This window comes from Thamnophis elegans, chromosome 13 (assembly GCF_009769535.1).
Source record: "Thamnophis elegans isolate rThaEle1 chromosome 13, rThaEle1.pri, whole genome shotgun sequence".
Taxonomy (NCBI): domain Eukaryota; kingdom Metazoa; phylum Chordata; class Lepidosauria; order Squamata; family Colubridae; genus Thamnophis; species Thamnophis elegans.
Genome location: NC_045553.1, coordinates 2487455 through 2509901, shown reverse-complemented (window position 1 = coordinate 2509901; position 22447 = coordinate 2487455). Strand labels below are relative to the sequence as shown.

The 22447-nt window shown below is 44.8% G+C and overlaps 2 protein-coding genes across 2 annotated transcripts; one reads left to right on the top strand and one right to left on the bottom strand.

Moving 5' to 3' along the window:
- Positions 1–434: 434 nt before the first annotated feature.
- RILPL2 (Rab interacting lysosomal protein like 2) lies at positions 435–7423 on the top strand. The gene is made up of 4 exons (XM_032228838.1): positions 435–961; positions 5096–5247; positions 5828–5938; positions 7093–7423. Exons 1-4 carry the CDS (start codon positions 590–592, stop codon positions 7115–7117), a joined length of 660 nt encoding a protein of 219 aa, XP_032084729.1. The 5' UTR covers positions 435–589; the 3' UTR covers positions 7118–7423.
- Positions 7424–8810: 1387 nt separating this feature from the next.
- On the bottom strand, positions 8811–21426 carry KMT5A (lysine methyltransferase 5A). Its single transcript, XM_032229833.1, has 9 exons — positions 21203–21426; positions 18063–18190; positions 15198–15351; positions 14851–15061; positions 14626–14713; positions 13085–13144; positions 12222–12412; positions 10998–11227; positions 8811–10480 (listed from the first exon to the last, which is right to left on the bottom strand). The coding sequence occupies exons 1-8, from the start codon at positions 21210–21212 to the stop codon at positions 11017–11019; spliced, it is 1053 nt and encodes a 350-aa protein (XP_032085724.1). The 5' UTR covers positions 21213–21426; the 3' UTR covers positions 8811–10480; positions 10998–11016.
- Positions 21427–22447: the final 1021 nt, after the last annotated feature.

The window sequence follows — 22447 nt, the reverse complement described above, 5'->3', positions numbered from 1 at the left end:
GGAGAATAGAATAAATAGAAGAGAAATAGAAACAGAAAGAAGAGAAGATAATAAAAAAGGAAGGAAGGAGAATAGAATAGAATAGAAAGAAGGAAAGAGACTAGAATAGAATAAATAGAAGAGAAAGAAATAGAAACAGAAAGAATAGAATAGATAAGAATAGAATAGAGGAATGAAGAAGAGAAGAGAATTGGCCTGGCATTTGTCTTTCGCATTGCAATTGTAAAAAATTACAATTACAATACTGCAATTTGTTTTTTTTACCAGCTGGGGGAAAAGGCTCTGCTCCTGGTGACCACCAACATCTAGGAAGGGAAGAGAGAAAAAAAACCAGCTTGTGCAAGAGCTGGGCCCTCCCCTTTGTGTCTCTTGAGCCAGGGGAAGTCTGCCCCCACGCCTTCCCCACCAGCTCCATGGTTACAACCCCCCCTTTCACTTTCAACCCCCCCCCCCCTCCTCCACCTTCCTGCTTGCTTGCTGTTGATTGGACTCTTGCAAGCTTTGCAAGAATAGTTTGAAGAGGTTTGGCTGGGAGCTGAAACTTTAAAGTAAAGACTCTTCCTGGACTCTTCTTTTAAACTTTCCAGGAATGCAGCAGCCTTGCGAAGCAGAGGAGGAGGAGGAAGAAGAAGAAGAGGGAGGAGGAGGAGGAGGAGGAAGCAACCACAGTGCCCCAGAGGGTCCCTTCGGGAAAAGCCCCTTCCATCTGACGGCCGAAGATGTCTACGACATCTCTTACATCCTGGGAAGGGAGCTGCACACCCTCAGCACGGAGCCCCAGGCGGAGATCCCCGCCCGGGTGGCCCGCCTCCAGTTCAAGGTGGTCAGCATTTTGGAAATGTTGGAAGCCTTGGTGAATGAGAACCACCTGGCCGTGGAAGCCCTCAAGCTGGAAAGAGAGAGCCTGAAAAGGGAGTTGGAGGATCTGCGGGAGCGGGTGACATCTGGCACCGCTGGAGAGGTAAACGGGAAGGGAGTGGGTGGGTGGGTGATGGAGAGGAGATCCCTTGGTTGACCTCTGGATCTTGGTCCTGTGGCTTCTGTTTTGACCAAGGCTTCCTAAGAGTTCCTAACTCCTGGTCCCGAAAAAAACCCCTTTTATTAATTGACTGTGAATTCTGCTCCTTCACATCCAGCAAAGTCTTTCAAGGGAGGATTTATGGTCACAGACCTTATCTGGCTTGGAGAGCTGCCAGGAGGAGATCTGCAAAACCTGGCAAGGAGTCTCAGAGAGTCACGAACCAATGAAGTGAACTGATTGTCTCCTGCAAACTCCACTCCCCTGTCGCTCCTCTTTTATTTTCTCTGGGAGGGGCCATTCACCATCCACCTGTGGCTTTATTCCCAAGTCGACCCCTATTCCTTAGCTGGTCCCTTCGTCTGTGGTTGCGCACCCTGGGAACAGGCTCCAGCTGTTCTTCTGCCTCACTGATGTCTGACTTTGAAGGCAGCTGATAACTGTCAGACGGCCTTGGCCCCCTCTCTGCCTCCGACACAGAGCCCCCCTCAGAGCCTTCCCCAGCTGCCCAAGATAGGTGGGCTTCAATACCCAGAATTCCCTAAGTTCTCCAGAGCAGTAACTTTCTCTAAACTTGTCAACTTTAAGACTCGTGTAATTCAACTCCCAGAATTCCCTACCACCTGGCTCCTCTAGAGCAGGGGTCTCCAATCTTAACAACTTTAAGATTCGTGGACCTCAACTCCCCGAATTCCTTAGGGTCTCTGGCTTCATTAGAGCAGGGATTTCCAATCTTAACAACTTTTAAGATTTATGGACTTAAATTCCCAGAATTCCTCGGCCCGGCATAGATTCCTAGCTGGCTGAAGAATTCTGGGAGTTGAAGTCCACAAGTCTTAAAATGGCCAAATTTTTGGAGACCCTTGCTCTATTTATCTGGATAGCTCAGAATCAGCTGCTCCCGATTTCTCTCCAAGTTAGGATCAGTTAATGGCTGCCTTTGGCATGGTTTGGAGAACAAGCTTGCCAGCCGTTGACGTGTGTCAGTCACAAGGCTGCTGGGTGGAAAGTTCTGATTTAGGGAAAGGAAGATGCCGCACACTTGCGCCAAGGAACCGTTGTCAGATGTCTGAAAGCATCAAGGAGAAAAGGGAAGTTTGCTTTAAGTTTCAACTTCCCACCCACCACATGTTAAACTCCCTGGTACTTTTTGGCTTCTGTAGCTATCACTTTCTATTATTTCGATTTAATTTGGGTTGTGTTAAAAATAAAAAAAAACTGCCTTCAGTGGCATCATGAAGTGTGCAGGTGTTTTGCTGTGTATTTCAGCCACACGTCATCATTTGCAGCTGTCCCCAAAATCTTGCTGGATTTTAATTTTTTTATAGAATGCCATTTTTTTCCCCCTCGCCTCCTACCTAGCTCACCATCTGTGGTGGAATGTAGACTGGATTCCCAGGAGGGAGGGGCTGCATCCCGGAGGAGCAAGAGGCAACTCGGCTCAGATAGTTCGTGTGAGAGAAAGAGGGTGAAGACAGCTCCTGCTCAAACAGTCCCCAAAGTACGCTAGCAGTCTCAGACGTATGACCAAATTAGGACAAGAAATGTCTGTTGCGATTATTAAGTGCGTCAGGTCTGATTTTACAACCTTTATTTGCCATGGTTGTTTAGCGGATCCCTGGAGTTGTTAAGTGAAACCGGATTCCCTCCCATTGCCTTTGCTTTTCAGAACCCAGCTGGAAAGGTGGGGGGGCGGAGGAAATGGCCACCACGTGAGCCCACGGAGGCTGCCACCTTCATAATTAATACACGCCGGGTGCAAAGCGCCTGAATTTTGATCATGTGACCGCCAGGAGGCTTTAACGGATGCAAGGGCGAGGACTGGTTAGAAGTCTTTTCAGTGCCGTTGTAACTTCAAACAACCTTCCAACCAATCGCAAATTGTGGGCTGCCTGTTTGTGCTTTAGGCGGTTGGCCGTCTGCTTTAGTTTGGCACGATTCTGTCTAGAGGGGAGGAAGACTGAATGGATCTGCTCGGAAGGAATCACCAAGTGTCCATCCGCGTTTTGGAGAACTGATCACATCCTTCTCGAGAGCTCTTATTTATTTATTTTTATCTATCTATCTATCTATCTATCTATCTATCTATCTATCTATCTATCTATCTATCTATCTATATCTATATCTATATATCTATTTCTATATCTTTATCTATCTATCTATATCTATTTCTATATCTATCTATATCTGTCTGTCTATCTGTCTGTCTATCTATCTATCTATCTATCTCTATATCTATATCTATTTCTCTCTCTCTCTCTCTCTATCATCTATCTATCTATATCTATCTATCTATCTATCTATCTATCTATCTATCTATCTATCTATCTATATCTATCTATCTATCTATCTATATTTCTATATCTATCTATATCTGTCTGTCTATCTGTCTGTCTGTCTATCTATCTCTATATCTATTTCTATCTCTCTCACTCTCTTTCTCTCTCTCTATCTATCTATCTATCTATCTCTATTTCTCTCTCTCATCTATATCTATATCTATTTCTCTCTCTCTCTATATATATATATATATATATCTATTTCTATATCTTTATCTATCTATCTATCTATCTCTATCTGTCTGTCTGTCTATCTATCTATCTATCTATCTATATCTATTTCTATATCTATCTATATCTGTCTATCTATCTATTTCTATCTCTCTCTCTCTCTCTCTCTTATTTATTTTTATCTATCTATCTATCTATCTATCTATCTATCTCTATATCTATATATCTATTTCTATATCTTTATCTATCTATCTATATCTATTTCTATATCTATATCTGTCTGTCTATCTGTCTGTCTATCTATCTATTTCTATATCTCTCTCGCTCGCTCTCTCTTTCTCTCTATCATCTATCTATCTATCTATCTATCTCTATCTATCTATCTATCTATCTAATCTCTCTCTCTCATCTTATATATCTCTCTCTCTCTCATCTATCTATCTATATTTCTATTTCTATCTATCTATCTATCTATCTATCTATCTATCTATCTATCTATCTATCTAATCTATTTCTATATCTATGTCTGTCTGTCTGTCTATCTATCTATCTATTTCTATATCTCTCTCTCGCTCTCTCTCTCTTTCTCTCTCTCTTATTTATTTATTTCTATCTATCTATCTATCTATCTATCTATCTATCTATCTATCTATCTATATCTATATATCTATTTCTATATCTTTATCTATCTATCTATATCTATTTCTATATCTATCTATATCTGTCTGTCTATCTGTCTGTCTATCTATCTATTTCTATATCTCGCTCGCTCGCTCTCTCTTTCTCTCTATCATCTATCTATCTATCTCTATCTATCTATCTATCTATCTATCTAATCTCTCTCTCATCTTATATCTCTCTCTCATCTATCTATCTATCTATCTATCTATCTATCTATCTATCTATCTTTCTATTTCTATCTATCTATCTATCTATCTATCTATCTATCTATCTAATCTATTTCTATATCTATATCTGTCTGTCTGTCTGTCTGTCTGTCTATCTATCTATCTATCATCTATCTATCTATCTATCTATCTATCTATCTATCTATCTATCTATCTATCTATCTATCTATCTATATATATTTGAACATTTCATCTTCCATTAATACAGTGTGTCATCTGTGTACAAATACCTCTGTCCAATTTTTACCGTATTCATTATATTGATATTAATTCTCTAATCTCACGATAATAATAAGCATAATAAACCGGTTCATTTCTGCCTCTTAAAGGGAACTTCTAATAAAAATATAATAATAATAATATTAAACACAAGTCTTAACAGTGCTATTTGTAAGAATCATCATGTTGCTTACATCTCTGCCTTAACCTATTTTCTATATTTCACTGATCTCCATTCATTGCTAACTTCTCTTTCTGGTCTCCAACCATCCGTAAAATAGCTCCCATGCCACATCATCCTCATTTCATTCTTTCTCCTGTAGAGCCAGGAGTTAATCGGTTCATTTCTGCCCCTTCTAATATTTTCCTAATCACATTTCTTGTCAGTCGGGTGCTCCGTTTCTTTTGAGGTCCATCTCGCTGTTCTGTCCCCCTTGTAGGTAAATCCGGGTCCCAATAAAATGATCGTGGACCTCACCGACGTCAACCGGCCCCGTTTTACGCTACAGGAGCTCAAGGATGTTCTTCAAGAGCGCAACCACCTGAAGGCCCAGCTTCTCTTCGCGCAGGAGGAGTTGGAATGCTACAAGAGGTATGAAAAAAGCGCAATTTTTCATTGCGATGGGCTGGAAAGTACAGCTCCATGGGATCCGTTGATCAATCCTTTTGGGTCATCCATTCGTGTTTTGGACTCTCTCTTCTTCCCCACTGAGATGCCACCAGAATGAAGGTCTCCTGCTTGTGCAGGGGGGGTTGGACTAGAAGACCTCCAAGGTCCCTTCCAACTCTGCTATTCTGTTAATCCCTCGTTCTAAGGGCCAATTCGTATCGATCTTACCCCTTTTGATTTATTATTTACTAGAATAAAACTCTTTACAAGGTGCACACGGAAGAAGGATGGCCAGCGATGTCGGCTAAACCCTAGAGTTAACCAGACCATGGTTTAGATCCAATTAACCCCTTGTTGTCAGGCTGTTGTCGTACATTAAACCATGAATGGAGATTGTGGGTCGGCTGCCACATCCTGGGATAAAAGAGCGTTTGCTCTCAGTGATTCAGCATGTTGTGCAAACCACAGCACAAGCGAGGAGGCGTGATGTGTGTGGGTGTGTGTTGGCGTGTAAGCGGATTGCAATAAGCAGCTGGTGTCTTTCTCTTCCCCCACCGCCTAGTGGTTACGTTTCTCGGAAGCAGGAAAAGGAGACTCCCACGCGAAGAGAATTGACTGTCGGCACGCCCTCTGGCTCCACTGGGCTTAAAGAGAAAAGTACCATCAAACAATGGTGAGTAACTTTTGAGAAGGGTCACCGGGCCAGCTAAAATCTCTCGTGGAAATGCCGCAAGTTTTAGGTTTAGGTTTCGTTTTATTTATATGCCGCCCTATTCCCAGCGGGACTCAGGGCGGCTCACAAACCCAAGAGGGGAAGGGAAACACAAGAACTACAAATACAAGCATTTAAAACAACCAACAGCCACACGATTCGAGAGGGGAAACCTCACAAACCCAAGAGGGGAAGGGAATTCATCATCCCCAGGCCTGCCGACACAGCCAGGTTTTAACGGCTTTTCGGAAGGCCTGGAGAGAGGTGAGGGTCCGAATCCCTGCGGGGAGTTCGTTCCAGAGGGCCGGAGCTGCCACAGAGAAGGCCCTCCCCCGGGTAATAGCCAGGTGGCATTGGCTGGTAGACGGAACCCGGAGGAGGCCAACCCTGTGAGATCTAATGGGTCTTTGGGAGGTAATTGGCAGCAGGCGGTCTCTCAAGTACCCAGGTCCAATACCATGAAGGGCTTTATAAGTGACGACTAGCACCTTGAAGCGTATCCGGAGACCGATTGGAAGCCAGTGCAGCTCACGGAGGATAGGTGTGACGTGGGTGTACCGAGGTGCCACCCACAATCGCTCGCGCGGCTGCATTCTGGACGAGCTGAAGTCTCCGAATGCTCTTCAAGGGCTGCCCCATGTAGAGCTGCCCCATGTAGAGCAAGAAGCTGAAATTAAAATAAAAGGCCTTTCAAACGATGGGAAGGTTTCAATCTGAATCACAGTTATTTTTTTTTCAAGCTTCTCAAACAGCTTTTAAGATGTTTGGACTTCAACTCTCTTCACCGATTATTCTTCCCTTTAATTCAGGGGTCTCCAAAGGTGGCCACTTTTTAAGACTCGCCAGACTTCAACTCCCAGAATTCCCCAGCCACTATGAGAGTCCGGGAGTTGAAGTCCGCAAGTCTTAAAAAGTGGCCACCTTTGGAGACTCCTGCTTTAATTTCAGAAAAAAAATGCCCGTAATTTTCAACAATCAGAAAAAACACTACTCCAAGCATTCAAGCATGCAAAATATTGGCTCGTGCAGAGAATTCCTTTAAGTTTTACACTTGGTTTATCTATAGGAATTCAGATTCTGTTCCTGCCACTCATACACTTTCCTTCAAAATGCAGGTTTGCCTTTAGAAAGTTACGATGAACTATTTCCGCGCTGGGACGTCACAATTTTAAAAAGTCAAAATGTTTTTTAAAAAAGCAGCTGTCGCAATACTTGAAGACTGTTTCACTGCAGCTGGCAGAGGCTTCAACCTCCGGTTTTATCTCAGTCGGTTATCTGCTTCCATTTTTCTCGTTGGCATAAAACTTTTTGAACCTGCGTCCTTCAAAACCTCCAGGAGTTTAAAGGTGGATATTCTGGTGATACCTTGGCCACGATAAATGTTGACTGGAAAGGTTTATATGTCTGCAGCCAGCAGAATAAAGTTACGCGCTTCGATTTCTAAAACCCTTGGCCTGGTTCTTTGTAAACACGGCTTCCCAATTTTTAGGGAGTTCGCGTCCCGGAGAAAGGATTGTTCTCAACTTTAGTGACTGTTCGGAGTTACAATGGCACTAAAAGAAGAGACTTATGACTGTTTCTCACACTTATGACCCTTGCAGCAGCCCCCCCCCCAAAAAAAATTGGCATGCTTGTGTACTGGGGTTACGTGATTCCCCATTTCTGATTTTCCTAGCCAGCTTCTGACAAGCGAAGTCAGAGTAACAAAATGACCACAGGATTCACTTAACACACTGCAGCAATTTTGTGGCAACAAAGGGCATACAATCACTTAACAACGGCCTTGCTTACCAACGTAATTGGTGGTTCTAAGCCGAAGACTATCTAACCGGCTACTTTGCAGAATACAAGCCCTAATGTAGAGTTTTCACTAATGGCTGGTTCGGCATGGTGGGTTTATTGACGAGAATCATTTAAATTTGCACACGTAGCCAAATGAACCATAAACCACAGGCTAAGGTGGTGTGTTTTTAGTAAGCCAGTTTGTTTATCTATGGTTTGTCGTAACCAAGTTATGGAGGTTCTGTTTTGGTTTGATAGTGTCCTGACTGAGGCTTCCTGAGAGCCTGAAGCAAACTCCTTGTCCCGAGAAAACACCCTTTTTATTAATTGACTGTGAATTCTGCTCATTCACCTCCAGCAAAGTCTTTCAAGGGAGGATTTACGGTCACAGACCTCATCTGGCTTGGAGAGCTGCCAGGTGGAGATCTGCAGAACTTGGCAAGGAGTCTTGGAGAGTCGCGAACCAATTAAGCGAATTAATGGTCTCCTGCAAACTCCACTCCCCTGTTGCTTTTATTTCCTCTGGGAGGGGCCATTCACCGTCCACCTGTGGCCTTACTCCCAAGTCGACCCCTGTTCTTTAGCTGTTCCCTTCTCCTGGCAGCTCTGTGCATGCACACACTGGGAACAGGCTCCAGCTGTTCTTCTGCCTCACTGATGTCTGACTCTGAAGGCAGCTGATAACTGTCAGACGGCCCTGGCCCCCTCTCTGCCTCCGACACAGAGCCCTCATCGGAGCCTTCCCCAGACTTCAGGACTGGACCAGGTTCCTCCCCAACCCTCCTCACTGTCCGACTCTGCTGCCAGCTCTGCTGGATGCCGGCGTGACACAACAGGTAGTTCAGAGAATTGGTCAACCCAAACCTGGTTCATGCATTCTACTATGCCAGGTTGCCGTCTCAGCCACAGGACAGACAAACCACGATTTGAAGAAAGGAAGACGGCAGCGTGCCACTACGATGTGGGGAAAGCAACCTCGCGCTCACGCAGATGTCCATATGAACAACCAACGCCTCCATGGCTGTCAGTCGGGCAGAAAAAGGCGGCCTTCTCTTTTAATAAATAGTTCACTTTATTTATACTCTCGTACAGCGAAATAATTTTCTTCAGATCATTCCTTTGTTCATCATTTCTAAAAAACACACCATCGCCCTCAGGTCCCCGGTTTCTGTAGCGCCAACGTCAGGGTATCGGAGCTTTATTCAAACGGCGCTCTCTCGCGCGCTCTCTCTCTCCCTGCAAGAGTGTGGCGCTCAGCTGGGACTACGTTTCCCAGGATTCCCAGCCAGGTGTGTCATTCCCGACCCTTCCGGAGAGCACGCGGAGGGGAAAAAAATAAATGGCGTATGTGAATTTCCAGCAGGAAGTAAAACTTGGAAAACACGTTTCTCCATTCTGCCTCCTGATCCTTACGCCTTTCCCAATTCTCCCCCCCCCCCCAAAGTGCTTTACAGCAGCCTTCACCTAGCCCCCTCCCCCCACACACCAGGGATGAAAGCTGAGAATTCTGGGGAATGTAGTCCCGATCCATTCTTTTTTTTCCCCCCCCGGGAGACGACCCATTCCATTCGCCCTGATCCACTTGGCCTGTTTCTACACGTCCGGGAACGCCGAGTTAAATAAATTCTCCGACCAAATAGTCGAGCTGGGAAGTGATTTCATCCTAAAACCTTCGGTGGCTAAAAGTCCCTGTTTAAGAACGAGGCCCAAATTCCATTAAAAGCAGGTTTTCCCCCCCCTCCACTTCTCTTCCCCCCAAAAAGAGAGAGACAGACAGAAGGGAGCAAAATACAAAGCGCGGCTCAATTCCTCCGCTGGTTTTCGACGTCCCGTGGCCACCTGCGATGCGTTTTCTCAACCCCATATCCACCAACCTCTTTTGCAAACCTGGGGAGAAAATCTCGGGGTACCAGAAAGCACCGAGAATCAAACCCCAATGTTCAAACGGCTGGGTCTCTTCTCCCAGCTGAGGACTTTGCCGAAGCAAGAAGGCTGTTTAGCGCCTGCCACAGTCCCAACTCGCCTCCCTGGCTTCCTTCCTCCGCTCACCCGTGCCGATTTTTTTGGGGGGATGGCTCACAATAGCAAAATAATAATAATGATAAAATGGCAGGCAGCGCACAACCAGACCCCGGGGAAACCGGGTTCTTGAAGGACAAGCTGACCCTGGTTTCCACACTGCAAGCTCTGTAGTTCCTTCTTGACGACAAGTCCAGTGATTCCCAGCAGAGTTAAAACAGGTTTCCAATTTTCTTCCTCTTTCTAAAAAAAAAATAAGGCTGCAAAGGGGCTACTTTGAAGAGACTACGGGGTTGTTTTTTGGGGGGGTTGGTTCTTCCAGCTGCTCTCCTGAACCAGCATCTCCTGGCCATTTAGCAGAGACATGATCTTCTCCCCCGCAGCTTCTGAGGCAGAGATCACCCCAAATCTCCAGCCCCACCTCCCAAAGCGGAGGTGATCATCCTGGACAAGGAGGCCCAAACACCTCTAAGGAAAGCTAGACGGTCCCTCAAATGTTCTCGTGTCCGCTTTCACGGGGTGCCCGGCTAAGAAAAGGAGGAAACCAGGTTTTTCTTCCCAAAATTCACCCTTTCTTCGATCAGTTTCAAGATTGAAGTGTTTGCGTTTGTATATAAAAAAAATACGTCCCTCGAGTGCAGAAATCCGAACGGTTCACGAGATGTCCATGCAGACGGGAAGGACGCATCGAAGCAGGGATCTCTGCGAAGCCGAGGAAAGGAGAGTGAAGAAGAAAGGAGAGTGAAGAAGAAAGGAGAGAGAAGAAGGAAGGAAGGAAGACAAAGAGGAGGAGGAAGAGGAGGGGAGGGAGATGAGAAGGATAGAATGGTGGGGAGATGAGGAGAAGAAAAAGAAGAGGAGGAAGGAGAAGGAGGAGGAGGGGAAAGGAGGAGGAGAAGATGAAGATGAAGATGATGAAGAAGAAGAAGAAGAAGAAGAAGAAGAAGAAGAAGAAGAAGAAGAAGAAGAAGAAGAAGAAGAAGAAGAAGAAGAAAAGAAATAACAATAATAAAGTCAGTCTTTTCATATTTATGTCAGTTCAGGTGAAGATTCCATTGTCCCTGTTGGCCTTTTAACCAATTTCGTTGTATTTAAGTACAATGACAATAAAGATTATATTTATACTTACTTACTTAGCCAGCCACCAACGAGATCTCTGGGAGGTAACCTCCCCTAAGAGCTGCCAACAAGTCCTCGTTAAGGAAAACCCAATGCTTACTCTCGTGCAAGGGATCCCTTTAGTGTTTCAACCAGGGATGGGCCTCCAAAGACGCTTTGCTCCGGTCCCCGTAATCGTACAGCAACTCCTCGCCAGCTTTGATGTCCCGGGACGCCACCAGGATGAGGTGGGGGACTCCGCTGATGTCGTGCAGCTTCGTCTGACAGTTCCCACACTTGCTGTGATTCACCAAACGTCCTAAGCGGTTCGTCTCTTTGGTGGCATCGACACTAAGGGGTGGATTTCATGGAGGAGAGGGGGGCAGGGGGACACACAGAAAAGCTTGATTTCTCTGGTCCAATCATGGACAGCTATAGTTAAGAGAGAGTATTTTAATAGGAAACAAACCAAGTTTGCTATTGAGCTGGCAATAAGTTTGAATGTTTAGAACTTCATTGTTCTAAACTAGGTTGAAGATAGATGGACTTCAACATCCAGAATTCCCCAGCCAGACTTGCTGGTTGGGGAATTCTGGGAGTTGAAGTCCACCCATCTTCTGAACTCCAGAAACCATAGAGTCTGGGGTCTAGAGAAGCCAGACTACAAGGAATTCTAGGAGTTTAAATCCCCACTCCTTAAAAGTTGAAATCCACACATCCTTTGAGCTCCAGCAACCATAGAGTCTGGGCTCTAGAGAAGCCAGACCCCAAGGAATTCTAGGAGTTTAAATCCCCACTCCTTAAAAGTTGAAGTTCACACATCTTTTGAGCTCCAGCAACCATAGAGTCTGGGCTCTAGAGAAGCCAGACCCCAAGGAATTCTAGGAGTTTAAATCCCCACTCCTTAAAAGTTGAAATCCACACATCCTTTGAGCTCCAGCAACCATAGAGTCTGGGCTCTAGAGAAGCCAGACCTCAAGGAATTCTAGGAGTTTAAATCCCCCCTTCTTAAAAGTTGAAGTCCGCACATCTTTTGAGCTCCAGCAACCATAGAGTCTGGGCTCTAGAGAAGCCATATCCCGGGGACTTCTGGGAGTTGAAGTCCATCCATCTTCAAGTTTGCGAGGCTGAGAAACACCATTGTTGACTGTGGTTTGTTGACAGTAACACAACTGACTAAACCTGCATAACGTGTCGGGCTTTTGAAATGCTGGTTTCAAACACAAGCTAGTTTGTCTCAGTTGCTTCTCTTATTCTTCTTTACTTCTTTTATTAGGGTTATTTTCTCAAAATTGGTTTTCGGGGAGAGGATAGGAAGGAAGGAGAGAGGGAGGAGGACGCTTACCAGAAAGTCTTGCTCAAGTATTGGAAATAGTACATATAACAGCCCGTTGATGGATCCTGGGAGTAAGCGGCTTCCCGTTTCTTTGCATCCGTAATTTCAATGAGGTCTCCGTGATATTCGACCACAAATTCACCCCGGTTAAAATGCCTGGTGGCAATGACGCCCCGGCCTTTGCCGTCAATAAAATCAATCTGCGGAGAACAGCAAGAGAAATTATTCATAAGGGAAACCGTCCCCCGTCCCTGCCGCCAGTTCCTTGAACTTCGTTCAGCGTTAACGACCGAAAGGCGAAAGGCATTTTGTCAACGTCCTGCGTTCCACCTGAAAGCAGTTAGGCTGCATTTTATTTCTGAATTTCAATTATTGTAAAGGTAAAAGTTCCCCTCATATGGGCTAGTCGTTCCCGACTCGGGGTGGTGGTGGTGCTCATCTCCGTTTCAAAGCCGAAGAGCCAGCGCTGTCCGAAGACGTCTCCGTGGTCGTGTGGCCGGCATGACTCAACACCGAAGGCACACGGAACGCTGTTCCCTTCCCACCAAAGGTGGTTCCTATTTTTCTACTTGCATTTTTTACCTGTTTTCGAACTGCTAGGTTGGCAGAAGCTGGGACGAGTCACGGGAGCTCACTCTGTTACGTGGCGCTTAGGGATTCGAACTGCTGAACTACCGACTTTTCTGATCGACAAGCTCAGTGTCTTAGCCACTGAGCCACCATGTCCCTTTTTCAATTATTGCAGCCTTGCTTTTAACGGATTTTTATGATATTTATCGCAGCTTTTAAGTTTTTACGTTTGCACATGGCTCGTTTTAGTCCACGAGTGAAGTGGGTGATTTCTAAATGTGATCTATGAAATATAAATTTACCTTCATCCCGTCTTCCTTCCCACTCTTGATTAACTCATCTATTCGTTTTTTCTCCTCTGTCTACAAGATAGAAGACAATGCAGGGAGTTATTGCTAGAAATATGCAAGACTGTCTATTCATTAAGTCTGCATTACTATTACTATTAATCTTCTCATCGTTCCTATCTCCCATCTCCTCCCACTTATGACTGTAACTTTGCTGCTTGTATCCTTACGATTTATATTTGACTGTTTCCTAGTATGATTTGATTGCTTATTTATACCATATGACTATCATTAAGTGTTGTATCTTATGATATCTTTTCTTTTATGAACACTGAGAACATCTGCACCAAAGACAAATTTGTGTGTCCAATCACATTTGGCCAATGAAGAATTCTATTCTATATTCTATTCTTATTCTATCCTATCCTAGTCTAGTCTAAATTTCTATTCTATTCTATTCCATTCCATTCTATATTTCTATTCTATTCCTATTCCATATTTCTATTCTATTCCATATTTCTATTCCATTCCATTCTATTTTTGTATTCTATTCTATTCCATTCTATATTTCTATTCTATTCCATATTTCTATTCTATTCCATTCTATTTTTCTATTCTATTCCATAACATTCTATATTTCTATTCTATTCCTATTCCATATTTCTATTCTATTCCATATTTCTATTCTATTTCATTCCATTCTATTTTTCTATTCTATTCCATTCTATATTTCTATTCTATTCCTATTCCATTCCATATTTCTATTCCATTCCATTCTATTCCATTCCATTTTTCTATTCTATTCCATTCCATTCTGTATTTCTATTCTATTCTATTCCATTCCATTCCATATTTCTATTCCATTCCATTCCATATTTCTATTCTATTCCATTCTATTTTTCTATTCTATTCCATTCTATTTTTCTATTCTATTCCATTCCATTCTGTATTTCTATTCTATTCCATATTTCTATTCTATTCTATTCCATTCCATATTTCTATTCTATTCCTATTCCATATTTCTATTTATTTATTTATTATTTATTAATTAGACTTATATACCGCTTCATAGGGCTTTCAGCCCTCTCTAAGTGATTTACAGATTTTTAGCAAATTGCCCCCACAGTCTGGGTCCTCATTTCACCCACCTCGGAAGGATGGAAGGCTCAGTCAACCTGGAGCCGGTGAGATTTGAACCGCTGAACTGCAGATAACAGTCAGCTGAAGTGGCCTGCAGTACTGCACCCTAACCACTGCGCCACCTCGCCTCCTATTCTATTCCATTCCATTCCATTTTTCTATTCTATTCCATTCCATTCTATATTTCTATTCCATTCCATTCCATTTCATATTTCTATTCTATTCTATCCTATATTTCTATTCTATTCTATTCCTATTCTCCTTCCTTCTTTCCTAATTCTATTCTATTCTATTCCTTTATCACCCCGGGCAAAGTTGGACTGGGGACAATTTGGGGAATTTGTATCGTTCTTGAGTAGTCCTGAAAAGGAACACATTCGTTAAGAGGAAGAGAGAAGCTGTTAGACAGACCTTACCTGTAATTCTTTTTTATTCTTTCTGGAACTTCTTCTAACCGGGTAATAGTCAGTTACTTTTCGGTTTGGGGGCGTTTTTCCTTGGCCTCTGAGACAGAGAAAAAAAAAAAGAACAGGTCCATGTGAAAGGACTGGAGCTTTTTCCCACTGGGCCTCCGGATGCTCCCAAAATTCAGAATTAAAGTTACCCAAAGCCTCACCACCCCTTTAAAAGTTGGGACTCACTTCCTTTGGGACGTAGGCTTTTTGCTTCCCTTGTTCGGGCCCTGCTTTTGGCTGGGGACCACGTCCGATTCGGCTGGTGGGAGTTTCCGAATTTCCGTCGGTTCGGGATTGGGGCTGGAGGGAGAAGCGGACGATTCACATTCGGTGGCGCTGCTGTTCTGTCTGTTGGGTTTTGCAACGCTGGAGGCCGAGTCACCCACCGGTACTCGGTCTGCAATTTGGGGCGGGGGGAAAGAAAGAGGAAACTAGCGGAATAGATCTTACATTTTTTTTCCCTTTGCCCCTCAGAAAATTAGAAAGGATGCCGGGATACACAGCCAACTCCTAGGAGAGAAATGTATTCTTACCTTCCAGTTTTTGGCAAGTTTCAAGTTTGCTGGTTTGGCCTTTCGTCTCGGGATGTGTGGTGGAGTTCTCCTCTTGAAGCGGGGGCCGAGAGGTGGAAATTTTACTGGGATTCACGTAGCTGTAAATTTTGGCTTGACAGGTAAAGATGTTCTCCTAAAAGGGAGAGATTGGAAAAATACAGACCTCGTTCGCCGTTGTTGGCTTCAGCAGAATTTGCTAAATCATAATCTACCAGAGATTAAGTTCCGACATTGGGTTGAGCCTTAGAGCATAGATTAAATTCAGACAATGCCGTAAGCCAGTGTTTCGTAACCTCTGCGTCTTTAAGAAGCGTGGACTTCAGCTCCCAGAATTCCTTGATGGTTGGAGAATTCTGGGAGTTGGAATCCATCTTCCTGTGGAATTCTGGGAGTTGAAGTCCACAAATCTTTGAAAAACACTGTTCACAGCCAGTATGAATTCAGAGGAAGTCCATCATTTTGGTAAGATTCTATCCTAGTATAAGCCATAATTTACAAACCATCCAGGTTAAGGACCAAAACCAGATGGCATGAATTTAGCTTGAATGTCTAAACTAGTACAACCCATTATGTAACATCCGACTGGGATATAAAAAACACCCCATACTGAAAGTAACATAAATACAGACTTATAGTAAATACAGTACAACCACATACAGCAAATACAGCTTAAATACAAGATATAGTAAATACAGTATAAATAGAGGTGATAGTAAATATAGCTTAAATGCAGAATATTGTAATTATAGCATAATACAGCATATAGGAAATATAGAGTAAATATGGCATATAGTAAATACAGTAAGGTAAAGGTAAAGATTCCCCTCGCACAGGCATGCTAGTCGTTCCCGACTCTAGAGGGCAGTGCTCATTTCCATTTCAAAGCCAAAGAGCCAGCGCTGTCTGAAGACGTCTCCGTGGTCATGTGGCCGGCATGACTCAATGCCGAAGGCGCACGGAAGGCTGTTCCCTTCCCACTAAAGGTGGTTCCTATTTTTCTACTTGCATTTTTTAATGTGCTTTCGAACTGCTAGGTTAGCAGAAGCTAGGACAAGTCACGGGAGCTCACTCGGTTACGCGGCGCTAGGGATTCGAACCGCCGAACTGCCGACCTTTCCGATCGACAAGCTCAGTGTCTTAGCCACTCAGCCACCGCGTCCCCTATACAAATAGTGGAGATAGTAAATGCAGCTTAAATGCAGAACGTAATTATAGAATAAGACACCATATAGGAAATGTATCGTGTTTTCCTCAAAATAAGACAGGGTCTTATTTTCTTTTGACCCCTGAAATAAGCGCTTGGCTTTATTTTCAGGAAGGTCTTACTATTCTTGGGGTGCAGGAGGAGATGGTGAGCGTGGTCACCCCATGGCTGCTGCTGTGTTGCAATATTTTCGGGGGAGGGTCTTATTTTAGCGCATGCGCTCAAAAGCCCCGATTGGGATTATTATCTGGGGATGTCTCATTTTTGGGGAAACGGGGTAACATAAATACGGGAAATAGTAAATACAGTATAAGTAGGAAATACAGTAAATATATAATAAAAGAGAATACTGTAAACAGGATAGAAATACAAGATATAGTAAATATAATATATAGGATTGTAGATTGATTGATTGTAGATTTAATTTATTTGTATGCCGCCCTTCTCCGGGAGGGACTCGGGGCGGCGAACAACTCAAAAGGGGAAAAGGGGATGCAAACACAATACACGTAATTAAAATACACAAGAGTCATACAGCCATACAAGTCGAGAGGGGAGGGGGAACTCATCAACCCCAGGCCTGCCGGCACAGCCAGGTTTTGACGGCTTTTTGGAAGGCCTGGAGAGAGGTGAGGGTCCGAATCTCTACGGGGAGTTCGTTCCAAAGGGCCGGAGCTGCTACAGAGAAGGCCCTCCCCCGGGTGGTGGCCAGATGGCATTGGCTGGTAGACGGAACCTGGAGGAGGCCGACCCTGTGCGATCTGATGGGTCTTTGGGAGGTAATTGGCAGCAGGCGGTCTCTCAAGTACCCAGGTCCAATATAGGATATAGGATATAGTAAATATAGTACAAGTAGGAAATATAGTAAATATAGCATAAAAGAGAATATAGTAAATCGGACATAAATATAAGATATAGTAAATATAGTATAAGTAGAGGATATAGTAAATACGGTATAAGTAGAAAATACAGTAAATATAGCATAAAAGATATAACAAATGGGATATAAATATAAGATATAGTAAACATAACATAAAAGTGAATATAGTAAATGGGATATAAATACAAGATATAGTAAACATAGCATAAATAGAGGATATAGCACATATAGCATGAAAGTTAATGGAATAATGATAGAAATGCAGGATACAGTATAAACACAATATAAATACAGCAGAAACACAGAGTATAATAAATATATCATAAATAACAGAATAGAGTAAAAATGTGTTCCCGGATGGAAAGGGGGATTCCCAGGGGAACTCATCCTCCTGCCCGCCCACCAGCAAAGGCTGGCCCGCCCCAGTGCTGGACTGCAAGGCCCATCATCCCCAGCCAGCTGGCCCCCCTGGAAGGAGGGAAATCTTAGCCCGCCTGTTGCACAGCTAATTCCTGGCTGCAGCTCCTTTTCCCCCCCGGAGGGCTCCCCATTTCTCCCTGCCGGGCAGGCGGTTTGCAAAGGCGGCGACCCCCGGGCGAGGGTCCCCCCCACTGCCTTGCCGCCTACCCAGGGCCCGATCCCGCCGCAGCCTTCCTATGTGGCTTTTGCGCTGCGCCCTGGGCGCACGGATGCCGTCTCCCTTCCCCGGGGCGCTTCTGCCCTCCTGGCCGGGGAGAGGAGAGGGGAAATCTGGGCTTACCCCGTTCATCCTGGGCCGGGCCGGCTCCCGCTTGTCTCCGCCGCCGCTTCCTCCTCCTCCTCCGGAGCCCTGGTCCGCCTCCGCCGCTGCCGCCCGCCCCGGCTTGGGCTGGGGCATCTTCCGCCGGCCTGCGCAGGGCGAGAAGGGGAGAGAGAGATAGGGAAGGGGCCGCTGCCCCGCGCGCTCTTGGCCCAGCGGGCACAGCTGGCAGAGCGGCGGCAGGAGGAGGAGGAGCCGCAGCCGCCGCCACCGCCCGCCCCAAGCCTCTTCCCAGGGCTCCAGGGGCCGCCCGGAGGCGCGTCCGGGACACCCGGTGGGGCAGGGCGGTCCCGAAGCGCCTGGTCGGCCAGCCCGGTTCTCGGAGCTGGAAGGGGTCCCAGCGGGAGATCTGGCAGATCCTCTTGCGGAGGGGGAGAGGCAGGGGGGGATCCTCTGCTGTTTGCAAGGGGAGCTCCAGTGGATTCGCTTTTGCTTTCTTTCTTTCCTTCCTTTTCTTTCTGTTTCATCTCTCTCTCTCTCCCTCCATCTCTCCATCAACATCTATCTATCATCCATCAACTTTATCTATCATCTATCTCTTTATCAACTCTATATCATTTTTCTTTATCATGTCTGTCTGTCCCTCTTTCTATCATCCATCCATCTATCTAAGCTATCCATCAACATCTACCTATCAACTTCTATCAACAGCTATCCATCAACATCTATCTATCTATCTATCTATCTATCTATCTATCTATCTATCTATCTATCTCCATCTACTATCAACATCTATCTATCTATCTATCTATCTATCTATCTATCTATCTATCTCCATCTACTATCAACATCTATCTATCTATCTATCAACTTCTATCACGATCTATCCATCAAGATCTATCTATCTATCTATCTATCTCCATCTACTTCTATCAACATCTATCTATCTATCAACCTATCAAGATCTATCCATCAACATCTATCTATCTATCTATCTATCTATCTATTTCCATCTACTTCTATCAACATCTATCAACCTATCAAGATCTCTCCATCAACATCTATCTATCTATCTATCTATCTATCTATCTATCTATCTATCTATCTATCTATATCTATCTATTTCTATCCATCAACATCTACTTATCAACTTCTATCCATCAACACCTACCTACCTACCTACCTACCTACCTATTTCTATCAACATCTATCTATCATCCATCAACTTTATCTATCATCTATCTCTTTATCAACTCTATATCATTTTTCTTTATCATGTCTGTCTGTCCCTCTTTCTATCATCCATCCATCCATCCATCTATCTAAGCTATCCATCAACATCTACCTATCAACTTCTATCAACAGCTATCCATCAACATCTATCTATCTATCTATCTATCTATCTATCTCCATCTACTATCAACATCTATCTATCTATCTATCTATCTATCTCACTCTACTATCAACATCTATCTATCTATCTATCTATCTATCTATCTATCTATCTATCTATCTATCAACTTCTATCAAGATCTATCCATCAACATCTATTTATCTATCTATCTATCTATCTATCTATCTATCTATCTATCTATCTCCATCTACTTCTATCAACATCTATCTATCTATCAACCTATCAAGATCTATCCATCAACAAACATCTATCTATCTATCTATCTATCTATCTATCTATCTATCTATCTATCTATCTATCTATCTATTTCCATCTACTTCTATCAACATCTATCTATCAACCTATCAAGATCTCTCCATCAACATCTATCTATCTATCTATCTATCTATCTATCTATCTATCTATCTATCTATCTATCTATCTATCTATTTATTTCTATCCATCAACACCTACCTACCTACCTATTTCTATCAACATCTATCCATCAACATCTATCCACTTCTATCCATCAACATCCATATCTATCTGTCTGTCTGTCTGTCTGTCTGTCTGTCTTTCTATCGACATCTATCCATCAACATCTATCCATCAACATCTTTCTATCTATCTATCTATCTATCTATCTATCTATCTATCTATCTATCTATCTATCTATCTATCTCCATCAACATCTGTCTGTCTGTCTATCCATCCATCCATCCATCTATCCTACCCACCTATCATTCATCTATCATCCATTGCTTGTGTCTCTATCATCTGTTTGTCTGTCTATATGTTATCATTCACTATTGGCGATTCTATGGGCCAAATCTCCACATCTTCTGATCTTACGCTCATCCATCCATCTCAACCCATGGCAGCAAACATATTATTTCTCTACCACCACCTCCACCCTGTGAGGTGGGTCGGGCTAGGTGGGACTAGAAGTCATTTTCTTCTGGTGCCAGACCCCAGCGGGATAGTGCTGTTCATTTGTAAAAAAAGGCTAGATGCTTTTGAAAAACTAATTAGGATGAAATCCGGTTGCTAAGGATAGGAGACCACAAGGAAATCTTTTAAGACGAGACCCTAAGCATGAAAAGTCAAGGACCCATCCCGGAAGAAAGCAATGGGGGGGAAAATGGGCATGGCTTGCCACCCAATCGCCAAGAGTTGAGTCTTCCCATCTTTTGCACAAATTCACACTGTTTAGTCCAGTGTTTCCCAATCTTGGAAACTTGAAGATGTCCGGACTTCAATTCCCAGAATTCCCCAGCCGGGGAATTCTGGGAATTGAAGTCCGGACATCTTCAAGTTTCCAAGGTTGGGAAACACTGGTTTAGTCGAATCCCCAACTTGAAAATGGGTGGATTTTCACTCCCAGGGTTCCCCATAGCTGGCTGGGGCATTCTGGGAGTTGAAGTCCACCCCTCTTTAACGGGGCCAGGGTTGAGAAGGTCTTGATACCCAGACTTCTAACCCACCCAACTCTCGCTCTTATCCCATCTCTCCATCCAGGTCAGGGGTGGACAACTGGGGGAGGGGTTTCAACCTGCGGACTTCAACTCCCAGAATCCCTGGCTCAGGAATTCTGGGAGTTAAAGTCCGCAGATCTTAAAGGGGCCATCCCTGCTCCAATCTTGGCCGGCGGTCCTCATCATCCTCGCCTCCCGTCGCCCCCTCCACCACCACCAGCCCCTTGCTCCTAGCGCCCTCCCCATCCATCAGGACCCCCAAAACCCATCATCCCCCCTTCCCTGCGCGTTACCTTTGGCCATACTCCAAAGTACAGCCCAGCAAAGGGCGAGGGAAGCGCTTCTTCCGCGAGGATCCCCTCGTCCCCTCCCCGAGGGGCTGCCAAGACTTTTCTCAAGGGGTGTGGGGGAGACCCTTAGGCCCCCCCTCGGCCTGCCACTCAAACCCCTCCGGGCTCCCGATTGGGCGGCGGGAAGGCGTTTCCCGGTTGGCGCTCCAAGCCCGAGGAAGGCAAAGAGTTTGAAATGAGCTTGCCGGGCGCTGATTGGACGGCGCGGCGGGGAGGCGGCTCCCGATTGGAGGAGGCGCGCCGCGCCTTCTTCCGCCTTTTTCTCCGGCTGGGAAAGGAGCCACGTGGGTGGAAGCGGCGGCCCCCGGCCGTTTCTGGCCTCCCGGAGCGGCCGGTCGTGGGAATCGGGTCAATCCTGGACACGTGTCGACAGCTCGGAGGACGGGGAACGCAGCCCCCGCCCGGGCAGGCCGGTTCCACGCAGGATATACGGCTCCATCGTCGCCGCAGCCCCAGGTTTAAGTCGTAACCGGCGGCATCTCGGCAAGGAGAGAAGCCTGTAGGACGCCGCAAGAGGCGCAACGTGGGAATCCGTTCGCAGCGGCGGCAGATTGCGGCGCTCCCTGCGCAACTTTCTTCCCTTTTGAAGAATAACAGTTTTTTTTTAAAATTCATTCTTTTAGCATCAAGAGCGGGTTGTCCGTTCGCCGGCGGCGTTTCACCTCTCGCAAAGCAGGGCGTCCAAACGCATCGTAAATAAAACCCGAGCCTGTAAATAAGAAACTATTAAGTATCGCATCGGCTCTTTTTATTTGGAGACCTCGATGGGCAAGGTTTATCCAGAAAGCATAGTTGATTCTCAAATAATGGCTATTGAAGCATCACGTTTTGTCTTTTTTTACCCCCAACACAAAGATGGAAAAAAAACCACTGTAAATTCAGCCGCAAAAACGAACCCGGGCAATAGCAATTAGACTTATATACCGCTTCATAGGGCTTTCAGCCCTCTCTAAGCGGTTTACAGAGTCAGCTTATTGCCCCCAACAACAATCCGGGTCCTCATTTTACCCACCTCGGAAGGATGGAAGGCTGAGTCAACCTACGGCTCAATATCAATGTCTCCGGAGACTGGTGGAATGGGAAGCAGCTAGCTAGGACAATGTATTCTCATTCATTACCCGTTTCTGCCGTTCATCCCCATGATCCATCTGTGGTGTTTTTTTTAAAAGCAATCAGCAATTCCCGGTT

Bases quoted from the DNA above. Each gene is read 5' to 3' on its own strand.
- RILPL2 (XM_032228838.1), top strand. From the start codon at position 590: ATGCAGCAGCCTTGCGAAGCAGAGGAGGAGGAGGAAGAAGAAGAAGAG. The intron at 962-5,095 runs GTAAACGGGAAG...TCCCCCTTGTAG, and splicing joins CATCTGGCACCGCTGGAGAG to GTAAATCCGGGTCCCAATAA. The intron at 5,248-5,827 runs GTATGAAAAAAG...CCCACCGCCTAG, and splicing joins GAGTTGGAATGCTACAAGAG to TGGTTACGTTTCTCGGAAGC.
- KMT5A (XM_032229833.1), bottom strand. The intron at 13,145-14,625 runs GTAAGGTCTGTC...TCTATCTTGTAG, and splicing joins AGAATAAAAAAGAATTACAG to ACAGAGGAGAAAAAACGAAT. The intron at 12,413-13,084 runs GTAAATTTATAT...TGTTCTCCGCAG, and splicing joins GGAAGGAAGACGGGATGAAG to ATTGATTTTATTGACGGCAA.